Below are 12,056 nucleotides of genomic sequence, written 5' to 3'. Positions count from 1 at the left end.
TCTTCAGGGGATCTTACCAACCCGGGATCAAACCTTCATTTCCTCCTCTCCTGCACTGGCAAGTGGATTCTTTTACCACTGAGCTCCCAGGGAAGTCCATTCCTTAAGTGTCATTAAAACTCAAGATTCTAGGTTTCTGTAGCTTGTAAATACCACCAGGTTGCTGTGGCTTCATCTTATTTACCAGCCTGATTTCAGCTCCCTTGGCTTGAGGGATTTGTTACTTCAGCAGACTCTCAGGAATGTATGGTAAAGGATAAATGTAATAGCCAAAGGCATCTTTTTAAAACCCAAATCTGACCATGTCATTTCCAGACTTGAAAGCCTTTACTGTCTTCACCGTTAGGATAAAGCCAAAAAGACCCCACTTCATGAGGTGGGGACGGTATCTTCCTTTGCACCCAAGGATTAGCCTAATGAGTGGGGTTCAGTCCATTCATCTCTGCTAGTGAATCAGTGAAAAGGCTATGAGTACCCACTGCCCCAGGCACTTAACTGCTGTCCTCTCCTTGAGCGCTCACAAAGCTTTGTGAAGTGGAATTATTATTCCACTTCAGAAGAGAGACTAAGACACAGAGAGAGGTGACCTGGCCAAGGTCACATGCCCGAGCATGGGTTCTAACCCAAGTTTCTGCCTAAGCCAGTGCCCACCAGCTCAGCCCCAGGGAATCAAGTCCATTGTCCTGGCTTCTGTCCATCTCTAAACAATTTCAGAGACAAGAGCCTACCTTCCCTTTCTGTGCACACCCCACTCCTACTCCCGCATCAAGAAAGAGGTTCTGCTTCCTCAGTCTACCTGGAGAGAAAGATGCACAGACAGAAACACAGAGGCACATATTCCCTTCTCTGGCAGCCTCAGCACCCTTCCCCTTAACTGTGGTGAGGCGGGTCTGCGGTGACCTCTCCAGACCTGGGGCTAGACCCTGGGGAAAAGAGACTGGACCCAGGCCTGGGCCTGCCCTGAGGGCTACACGAGGCAGAGGCATTGACAACCAGAGTTATCAGGTGGCGCTCATGGGCATCACTGGGGGCTGACGAGACCAAGAAGTGAGCGTGGGGCAATCAAGGAAGTTTTCTGGATATGATGGCCCTGAAGTGAGGACTAGATGGATAAAGCAGTCCCTGAAGGGGAACAGAGTGTGAGCAAAGGGCTGGAGGCATGGCACCATAGTGAGGAGGGGGCGCCAGCCACCATGGGGCAAGCATGGAAGACAGGCTTGGCAAGGCCTATAAGTGAGGGAGTGAGGTGGGGGCATCCCAGCTGGTTGGGAAGCTGAGGTGGGCTGGAGACATCAGCCCCACTGGACTTAATAACAGCACTAACAAATACCCATCACCGTCAGGAGAATATCACTTCAAGTTATCTAAATTGATGCCTGCATTATTTCACTCAATCCTCCTACCAGCTCCAAGAGCCAGAAGTTCTTATCTGCATTTGACAGATAAGGAAGTGAAGACAGTAGAAAGAGGAACCTGGTTTCCTGCTCCCAGGAACCTGGGAGAAGACAGAAATACTTTCTGCAAAAGCAACCTGCCAAACCTTTCCCTTCCCCTGGCTGTGACTGAGGTCCCCACTTCTCTGTAGGCTGTTCCATGTCTTTAAGTCCTTCCTGCTCTAAGGTCCCTTCTGGGGCCCAGGCCAAAATGTTCCTGGGCTCCCAAGTAGTGATGGTGGCCTCTTCTTCTGTGCTGCAGGTGGGGGTGGGTGGGCAGGGATGTTGAGCTGGATAGAGGGTGGGGAATGGCTAGTGACAATGAACACCAGGATCTTTAGCATAGGGGGAGGGGGCTTGAAGTCAAAGTGAGAAGAGAGCTGAAGGGTGGGAGGGGGTGTCAAGCCTGGAGCCATCCCACTCTCCCCTTCCTTCCCACCCCTTCACTTCAGTCTGCCTGGAAATCACTACCTTAGTGTGTGATGGGCAGAGCTGGGGCACCCTCGTACCTGCTGAAAACAGAAAACCCTCCTACCCAGCCCTCAGTCAGGGTGAGGTGGGTGGGGCAGTGGAGGCAGGGCAAGGTGGTCACTCAGAGCAGACAGGAGTCAGAGCTGGCCTCTACTTCCTGCTCCAGCATTCACGGGGAACTCTGGCTCAGGGGAACCCATCTATGGGGGACCTGTCGCTTCCACAATGACCTTTCTAAACTGCAAATATGATTGGGACTCTGCTTCTAGAGTCACCCTTAGCTGTGCATAAAGCCAGTACCACGTGGCAGGGAGTATGGCCTAGGTGGTGTGGAGTTTTGAAATCAGAGAACCCTGGACTATAGATGCAGCTTAGCAATCAGTTGTTGGAAAAACTTGGGAAAGTTCTTTAACCTCTATGAGCCTCAGTTTCCTCATCAATAAAATGGGAATGACAGTATCTACCTCCCAGTGTTGTTGCTAAGAATGACTGAGACAGTGTAAAGGACAATAAAAAGTACTCACGAAATGTTAGCAATCTTTTTCCCTAAGATGTTTCCATCATTTCTTTTACAGAACAGCACCACTTTTATAATGAAACTAAGTAACTTTAAAAATTGAATGCACATGTCCTACTACTCAGCAATTCCACTCCTACCTGGGAACCTGGAAGGACACTCATATATGTGCAAGACAATCATTTGAGAATATTGTTTGAATAACAAGATCCTGGGAACCATCTCAGGTTCAGGTGGACCTTCTTTCCACCTCAGGAAGGCTGGATAAATAAATAAATAACAGTCTCTACATCAGGTGGCATAGCACACATTGGAAGGCAAGTGCAGACCAGGGTTTCAAGGATCAAGAGACCTTTATCTCAGAAACCTGAAGCTGAATGAGTAAAAGCAAGTTGTAGAATGATTTATGCTGTATGACTCCATTTACAGAAAAAATTTAAAGAACTACATAATTTTTAGGCTTAAACATACTCAGTAAAAGAATAAAAACAGACAGAAAAATGACAAACCAAAATTCAGGATGGTGACTGTCTCTGTAGAGGGAAGGGTAGGGGTAGTCCACAGGGGCTTTGATCATCTTTGCCATGGTTTATCTCTTAAAAAGAATAGGAAATAAATGGGGCACAATATTAACATCTGGAAAAGCTTGCTGGCAAGGGCATAGAGTTCATTTTATTATTGGCTATATTGTTCTGAAGGTTGAAAATATTTCATAATTTTTGAAGTGATGGAGATTTAAATGTTAGTTTGTTCACCACTGACCGTCACACATGGAGCTGGGCTCAGAGTAGGCCTGAGAATTTGTTGAGTGACTGAATGAGTGTCTATGGTAAAGGAACTGCTTTGCCGCTGCTCTGCTCAGACCCCACCAGAATGCACTGGCTGGGACCAGATGGAACTTGAGGGCACGCAAATGGGCAGGTATGGTTTAGTAGGAGGATGACCTGCCAGTGCAGAAGGGCAGGCCCAAGGAGGGGTCAGAGGAGCCTAGAGTTGTAGAGAGGACTCAGGCAGGGATGTGAGGGTGCAAGGAAGAGGATGAATGAGGCTTCTAGTCTGAGGGTTCAGGATTCTTTGATAGGTGCCCTGCTCCACACCTGCCTTTTCTCCTAAAAATCATTTTTCTTGGCCCAGCGGGGGTGATGCTCAGGGCTAGGCAGACAGACTTAACTAGCTTCCAGATTTATAGAGACCAACCCAGAGGAGGAAGGGAGCAGCCAGCTCAGCCTCCCTGTATTTTCCAAAGGAGGGACCAGAAGTCTAGAGAAGATAAAGGACTTGGTCAAAGTCATACAAAACGTTGCCTGACTTACCAGGCAACCCTCCCCCAGGACAGGGAGTCCCCCACCCACCCAGGGAGTCCCCCACCCACCCAACTTCCAAGCCCTCAGTCTGGAACACACAAGGACCCTGTGGAGGCCTCCAGCTGACAGGCGGCACCAGCCTTATCACCTCCCTATTCATGAGTTAGCCCTGAGGCCCTACGCAAATACTGTCCTGTTGGCCAGGCTCCAGGCAGAATGGCACCCCTCCCAGCTCACCTGGGCCGGATCTCCACCCAACAACTTCCTAGCAGCTCAGGCTCCCAGCCCCTACCAGTGGGGCCCACGAATGGCAAAGAGCTGCTCACTGCTGCGGGGCAGTGGAGGGTCCCACAGGTTCCTCAACAGGGTGCGGTGGCAATGAACACCAGTGCCACGTTGAAAGTGACTACGCCCACCTTTACTACCCCTGTTCCTGTTGTGCCCAGGGGCCCGGCCGCTTCCTAGCTTAGCCTTTTAACTTCTTCGAATAGCCCTGAAGATGATGTAGTGCCTGGCATCAGACACTGCTGGTTTCAATTCCCAGGCCCACTTCTCACCTCCTGGGAGACCTAAGACAAGTCATCTAAGAGCTACTGGCTGAGGTCCCTCACCTGTAATGGAGGTGATGACGGTGGGCTCAGGTGTAAACGCCGGCAGGGAGGGAGGAAGCTCTGACGTGGCTGTGGCCACAGCTTCCGACAAAGTTGGGACCCAGAGGGGAGTGACCGACCCAGGGTCCCCGGGGCCTCCACCTTCCCCGCCCAGCCCCCTTCCCGCTCCCCGGCTGCGGCGGTGGCGCCCGGAGGCAGGGGCTAGAAGCCGCAGTGCGGGCCGCTGGGGAGGCTGGGCCCGGCGCCGCCCCCCGGCCCCCGCCCCCCGGCCCGACCCGACCCGACCCGGCCCGGCCAGGGCCCCCTCGGGCCGGCCCGCAGCGCACTTACCCCGCAGGTAGGGCGCCCGGGGCGCCGGCCGTGGTCATCGCCGAGGGGGGCGGGCAGCGTGCCCCCGCGGACGCCAGCCGCGGCCCAGGTGCTGCCGCCGGAACCCCGAGCGGGCGCTGTGCGGCCGAGCCGCGGACGCGGCGCCCGGGGAGGGGCGCGCCGGGGGCGGGGAAGGCGGCGGGGCCGGGCCGGGCCTCGGTCTGCCCACCCGCGCAGTGGGGCCAGGCCGCCGCCCGCCCGCGGCCGACCACAGACGCGGGCTGTGCAGCGGGCGCGGATGGGAGGGCTGCCTGGGGCCGGCGAAAGGCGCCCTCCACACCCCCCATCCCCACTCTGACAGTGAGAACCGGGTCGCCCAAGGTCTGGTCTGCCCTGCCCATGCCGGAGAACCCTTTGCGCTCAGCCCCTGGGAGGGCGGGCTCTTGCTTTCCTCACGGAGCCCCAGCAATCTGGGCCCAGAAAGTTCTCCTAGACCTGAGGTCCACCTCCCTGCCACTCTCCCATCCCCACGGCGCCCGCCTCTCAGCGCCCCTGACCTGAGCCCTTCACCATCCTACTGCATTGGTTTGGGGCAATCATGCAGAGAAAGACCTGGATTTTAATCCCACCCACTTTCCCACAGCTTGGCTGTGCTTGCAAGAGACCAGAAGGCAGAAAATCATGCCGTTTAGCACTCACTGCCAGCCAGCAGTTTGCACTTGCCTCCCCAAAGAATCCTCATAACTGCCATTTTACAGATGGGGAAACTGAGGCACAGAGTTCATGTGACTTGCTCAAGGCCACTCACCTAAGAAATAGCAAGTTGTGATTGGAACTCAACTCTCCTGACTCTACACACTCTTGCCTTCTTGGCCCCCTCTCCCCTGATTCCCCAGGGCCTATGTGGGGTCACCCATAACACTTCAGACGCCTACTGTGTGCCCAGCCCTCAGGTATATGTCTAGAACCAGAGTTAAGTTAAAGTCGACCAGGCCTCCTGGCAGAAGAGCCACTGGCCCATAAAGAGTTAACCAGCGGCCACCTCCAGGCTCCAGATGCTCTTGATCATGACTCATCAGCGCACGTGGCTGCCATTAGAGCTGTCCCTTCACAAAGGCAGGGGACAGAGGGAGGAGGGGTTCCAGCACCCCTGCATCAGCCCTGAGCTCCAGGATGTCAGAAAAGGAAATAGGAGGAGCCTGTAGAAGCAGCCATGTTAGAAAGAGGGCTTGGACTAGGTCCTGGAGGAGCCAGGCAGATTGGGCCTGGTGGCAGAGGGAAGAGGCTTTGGGGACAACTGTTTGAATCTAGGCAGGTTGCCTGGAAAGGTAGTGAGTTCTTATTCTGTCCATATGTGAGCAGGGGCCAGATGCTCACAAGCAAAGGCCATCACACCTCTGGGATTCTGACATAGGCATGGAAAAGCTATTTAACTGCAAGAAGCCGACTATGATAACATCCACCATCATCTTTAGAAGTCTGGGTAAGGGAGAATGCTACAGAAGCTGGAGGAGTCTGAGGCTTACTGGAGAAGGTGGACACAGAGTTGAGTTTTGAAGTTTATATTGTTTATACACAAGGAAGTTGTAGAAAGGATGTACCAGATGGGTACATGGATCAAAGAGCTTGGAAGTGGCAAAGGCACACTGAAGACAGCTGGAGTTTGTGAAGCTGGTGAGAAGCCCAGCAATGTGTTAAAGAGGAGCCTGGGGGAGGAGGCTGGTGGAGGAGACCCAGATGGTGGGGGGTGGGGAGTGTCTTGTCACATGCCATGCACTTTCAGGTCTCTAGGCATTGGCACATGCAGTTCCCTCTGCCTGGAACACACCTTCTTCCTTGTTATGTATTATTCATTTGTTTAACCAAGGGACAATCCAAAAACATATAATTGAAAGGCTTTTTTTAAAAGAAAGAATACAAATTTATCAATATAAAATTTAGAGGGTCCTCCCAGAGCTTTGGAAGGGGCCAAGTAAGTGAGGAGTTCTGAAGCTTTATGCTACCTTAGCTTCAAGGTAAATCTTTAGTTGTACTTCACCAACATTTATTAAAAACCTACCATGTGTGAAAGCTCCTACTCACCCTGAAGGTTTCAGTTCAGATGCATACATAGGAAACCCTTCCTCCCTAATGGGGGCAGTAGCTTCCTGGGCACACACTGCTCTAACCCATTCTGACCTCCCCTATGACCTGGGGCGAACACCATCTGTGTGGTGGGGGTGGGGTGGGGTTTGTATGTGACTGTCTCTGCCATCAGACTGGGAGCCTCTGGGTCTGGTCAGACATCTCTGTGTCAGTGCCCAGCTAACCACCAAAAACTTGAAAACTGGGCCTAGCACTTTACCATTTTCCTCTCAGGTAATGATTACAATAATGACTGACATTCATCACAGGCTTATTATGTGCTGTATATGTTAAGTATATAACGTGGATTATCTCATTTTAATGTACACATTTAACCACTTCTCTGAGCCTCAGTTTCTTCCTCAGTAAAATGGAAATTCTGCCTGCTTCTAAAGGTCATTTTGAAGATTAAGAATTCCTATGTGTAAAATGCCCAGGATAGTGCCTGGCATGTGCCTACAGTGCTATTTAAGTGCTCTGATGCTGGTGGTGGTGGGGCCAAGGTAGATGTTATTATTCTCCACCTTGTACAGATGAAAACTGAGGCTCAGCTCTGCCTTCAGAGCTGGAACTCTGTCTATACCACAATAGCAGCAGTGATGCTAGAGCCACTCACCTGGTGAATCAGAGCATCAGAATGGCCTATCCTTCAGGAGGGTTCCACCCAGGCAGTTCCCAGCCCCCAGGAACTCTGGCTCAGCCCCAGACCTGGGGAGTCCATGAGTTACCATTATTTCCACCTCCCAACCCAGGTGACCTTGCTCAGGCCATCTACTTATTTCCAGGGGACCAGGAGAGCATCTTGAGTCCTGGGTTCCTTCCTCCCCTGCCAGGGGACCTTTTTTTCTGGTGCTTTGTGCCTAGGAAATGGTGGGCCTGCTTTCCTCTCTCATTTTCTCCCCAAGCAGCAAGAGCAAGCAACTGGGCTCACTGCACTTCTCGGTTGCCCTGAGAAGCCTCATATAGACTAATTCTACTGATACCATCTCTCAGCTTAAGAAGACCTCCAGGGAATTCCCTGGTGGTCATATTGTCACCCTGCTTATTTAACTTATATGCAAAGTACATCATGAGAAACGTTGGGCTGCAGGAAGCACAAGCTGGAATCAAGATTGCCGGGAGAAATATCAATATCCTCAGATATGCAGATGACACCACCCTTATGGCAGAAAGTGAAGAAGAACTAAAGAGCCTCTTGATGAAAGTGAAAAAGGAGAGTGAAAAAGTTGGCTTAAAGCTCAACATTCAGAAAAATAAGATCATGGCATCCAGTCCCATCACTTCATGGGAAATAGATGGGGAAACCAGTGGCTGACTTTATTTTTCTGGGCTCCAAAATCACTGCGGATGGTGATTGCAGCCATGAAATTAAAAGACACTTGTTCCTTGGAAGGAAAGTTATGACCAACCTAGACAGCATATTAAAAAGCAGAGACATTACTTTGCTAACAAAGGTCTGTCTAGTCAAGGCTATGGTTTTTCCAGTGGTCATGTATGGATGTGAGAGTTGGACTATAAAGAAAGCTGAGCACTGAAGAATTGATGCTCTTGAACTGTGGTGTTGGAGAAGACTCTTGAGAGTCCCTTGGACTGCAAGGAGATCTAACCAGTCCATCCTAAAGGAGATCAGTCCTGGGTGTTCATCGGAGGGACTGATGTTGAACCTGAAACTCCAATACTTTGGCCACCTGATGTGGAGAGCTGATTCATTTGAAAAGATCCTGATGCTGGGAAAGACTGAGGGCAGGAGGAGAAGGGGATGACAGAGGATGAGATGGTTGGATGGCATCACCGACTCAATGGACATGGGTTTGGGTGGACTCTAGGAGTTAGTGATGGACAGGGAGGCCTGGTGTGCTGTGGTTCATGGGGTCGCAAAGAGTTGGACACGACTGAGCGACTGAACTGAATTGACCTGAACTAGTGGTTAGGACTCAGCATTTTCACTGCTGGGGTTTGAGTTCAGTCCCCATTCAGGGAACTTGTTTTTCAGTTGCTAAGTTGTGTCCAACTCTGTGACCCCATGGAGTGCAGCATTCTAGTCTCCTCTGTCCTCCACTATCTCCTGAAGTTTGCTCAAATTCATGTCCATCAAGTAGGTGATGCTATCTGACTAATATCCTGCAAGCCACATGGTGTGACCCAAAAAAAAAAAAAAAAGAGCCTTCAGTAACTAACCTCCTCAGAATGCTCTAGAAAGTTCCACGGCAGCTTTATCTCCCATCCTACAGATGAGAAAACTGAGGATTGAGCCAAGTGTGACTTGGACTCAGGTCTAGGCATGCCTTAAACCAAATCTCAACTCTATCCTATAGAGAAAGTGTGTGGAAATGGGTAGGGGAGATGTCACACAAATAGGGGTCTGAGCACATGAAAAGTGATGCCACTGTAGAAGGAGCTTAAGCTGTGAAGTCAGTTCTGGCTCTGCCCCTCTGAACCTCAGTCTTCCCATCTGTAAACCTGCGGTCACAGTGGCAACCTCTCAGGCATGCTCATAAGCTTGCCAAGCATTACTCAGGGACCCTGGTCCCCTCCCCTCTTCACAGCTGCCCTTTCGGTGCATTTCTCCAGGCCCCTCCCTTACATGGAGCATCCCACCTCCACTGTCTCTAAGACCCAGAACTACCCCTCAGACCCTAGAGCCCTCCCAACCCAGCTGAGCTGGTGACTGTGAAGCTGGTTTTCCTTAAAGTGAGTGAGTGAGCACCACCCAGCAGGTTACAGGCTTGAGCTCGTTATTAATTCACAAGTAAACAGGCTCATCCACAAAGGGCCCTGGAAGAGGGCCAAACCAGTCACAGTTCTTCAACATTCCCTGGAGAGAGGCCCTTAGGGAGGACTAGGCCTGCTCCTTGGGCCGCCCTCCTCCCTCCCCATGGACTCTGGCCCTTCCTAGCTGTGTAATCCTGGACAGGTTACTGCCTCCCTCTGGCTCTTAGTTTCTCTCTCCCCACCAAATATAAAAGGAAGAGAAGCTTGGACCAGGAGGTCAAGGGCCCTCCCTGCTCTGATGTGCTTGGTTTCTGGGATCTGAGCTCTTTTTCAAAAGTCTGGTCCCCCAGAGCTGCCAAAGGTGGGTCTTAGAAAGGAATGCCCTGTCAGGAACAAAAACCAAGAACAATTTTGAATGAAAAGAAGATGCAGAATGCTAATGAGGGGGTTCTGGCATTGAGTGGCATCCTGTCAGAGGTCAGAGCTGCAGAATCAGGAAGATCCGGCTGGACTCCCAGCCCTACCATGTCCTAGCTGTGTAGCCCCCAAGCAAGTCACTCTGCTGGCTTCAGTCAGGGCAGGGAGGGAGTGTTTTAGAGAGCAGGTTTGCAAGCTGGGGCTTATACCCCACCTCTGACACCATGGACCAATGATTTTGTCTTTGAAATGGGGATGTTGACGGCACCAACCTCACTGGGTTGTTGTAAGGATTAAATGAGATAATAGACATAAAGCTCTTAGAATGGGCCTGGTCATTATTCTTTGAGCTTTAGTTTCCTCACTCATAAAGCAGGGATAACAAGACTGACATGAGCAATAAAATAAGCAAATGGACCTGAAAGAGTTTTGGAACCCTGCAAGGCTAGCCAGAGAACAGGGACTTCCCCTATGATATGCACCCAGACCTGGCCAGGACCACAAGGGCAACACCCACTGGACATCCAATACCTCCCTCAGGGCAAATGTGCCACCTCACTCACTGCTGGTCAGAGTAGAAAGTGGCACTATCTTTCTGAAGGGTAACTGGAATTATGGGCTGAGAGCCTTAGAAAGATGACGAATAACACCTAGGCAGCAATCATATCTTAAGAAATAATCACAGACACAAAGATTTATGGTACATGGATGTTCATCATAGTGTTTCTTATAATAAAGATATAGCTGAAACTCATTTAAATGCCCATAGATAAGGAATTAGTTCAATGAATCATACTGAACTATTCTGCAGATGCTAAATTTATAGAGAATTTATTTGCCTGGATGACTGCATATTCCCTATTTTCTCTGCTCTCACCCATGTCCCTTTATTGTCTATTCTCCACACAGCTCCAGCCCTACTTGATCAGACCATGTCACTCTTCTGTTCACACCTCTGCACTGGCTCCCCATGGTGCTCAGTGCAAAAGTTAAAGTCTTCACCAGCCCTCCTTCCCCACTCTCTCTCTCTCTCTCTCTCTCTGGTGTCATCTTCCTTTACTCTCTGATTCAGTCACACTGGCCTCCTTGTTCTTCTCCAAATATGTCAGGCATGCTACCACCTTGGGCCATGGTATCCTCACCAGGGGTTTAGAATCGGAGGGGCCACATGGTGACTCCCACATCAGAGCCCTCTCCCACCCCGTGCAGCTGCCCTTGGCCAAAGGGGATAAATCAGAATCCTGGGGTCAGGAACTTCAAGAATGTAAAACTTGGCATTTTAAATCATGAGTCTGACCATCACAGATGCCTCAACTCACAGGATCTGAGAATCCCATAGGTGAAAATTCAGCACTGGCCTTGAGTCCAGATCCAGAGCCAAGGAAGGGACCCCTTAACAGCTCAAGGATTCCAGTCATCAAATTTGACACTCCCTATCTGGAGGCATCTTAGAGCTCATGAACTCAGGCTCAAACTGAGAGCTGGAAACCTGTCCACGCAGGCCCCGCAGGCCCCTGGCCTCTTCAGCAAGGTCCCTCCATCCCTGGGGCAGCCCTCTCTTCCACAGCAGCTCTGCCACTGAATTACTCTCTTAAAAGCATCCTGCCTGCTTGCACTTCCTCTCCTATAGGAGCAGCCATGGTGGGGGCCATGTACTGGTATGACTGAAAGGGACCTTGTTTGTAGGCCAAGTAGGTGGCCGTTACTATATTAAGATGCACAGGCATCATTTCCCTCTTCTAACAGTTCCTGGTTTCCCAGTTCTGGTGCCTGCAATCACACCACTGGCTCCCAAACCTTCCTTTTTTTTTTTCTTTTTTTAAAGATTCTTTTATTTATTTATTTATTTTAGACTGTACCGAGTCTTTGTTGCTGCACACAGGCTTTCTCTAGTTGTGGTGAGCGGGGGCTCCTCTTCGTTGTGGTGGCTTCTCATTGCTGTGGCTTCTCTATTGTGGAGCACGGGCTCTAGACACACAGGCTTTAGTAGTTGTGGCATGAGGGCTCAGTAGTTGAGGCTCATGGGCTTAGTTGCTCTGTGGCGTGTGGGATCTTCCTGGACCAGGGGTTGAACTTGGTCCCCTACATTGGCAGGCCAATTCTTAACCACTAGACCACCAGGGAAGTCACTAAAACTTTCTGAATCCCTTCTGTTCAA

At 50.8% G+C, this 12,056-nt stretch overlaps 1 protein-coding gene across 1 annotated transcript in view; it reads right to left on the bottom strand.

The window, feature by feature from the left end:
• TTC39A (tetratricopeptide repeat domain 39A) overlaps window positions 1-4,704 on the bottom strand; it is a 39,832-nt gene extending 35,128 nt beyond the window's left edge. The window contains exon 1 of the mRNA XM_068964050.1: window positions 4,667-4,704. Coding sequence (XP_068820151.1) covers window positions 4,667-4,704 — 38 coding nt within the window. The remainder of the gene's footprint in view (window positions 1-4,666) is intronic.
• Window positions 4,705-12,056: the final 7,352 nt, after the last annotated feature.

Source organism: Capricornis sumatraensis, chromosome 2 (assembly GCF_032405125.1).
Source record: "Capricornis sumatraensis isolate serow.1 chromosome 2, serow.2, whole genome shotgun sequence".
NCBI lineage: Eukaryota > Metazoa > Chordata > Mammalia > Artiodactyla > Bovidae > Capricornis > Capricornis sumatraensis.
Note: the sequence above shows the minus strand (reverse complement) of the source record. Positions and strands in the feature narration are given on the sequence as shown.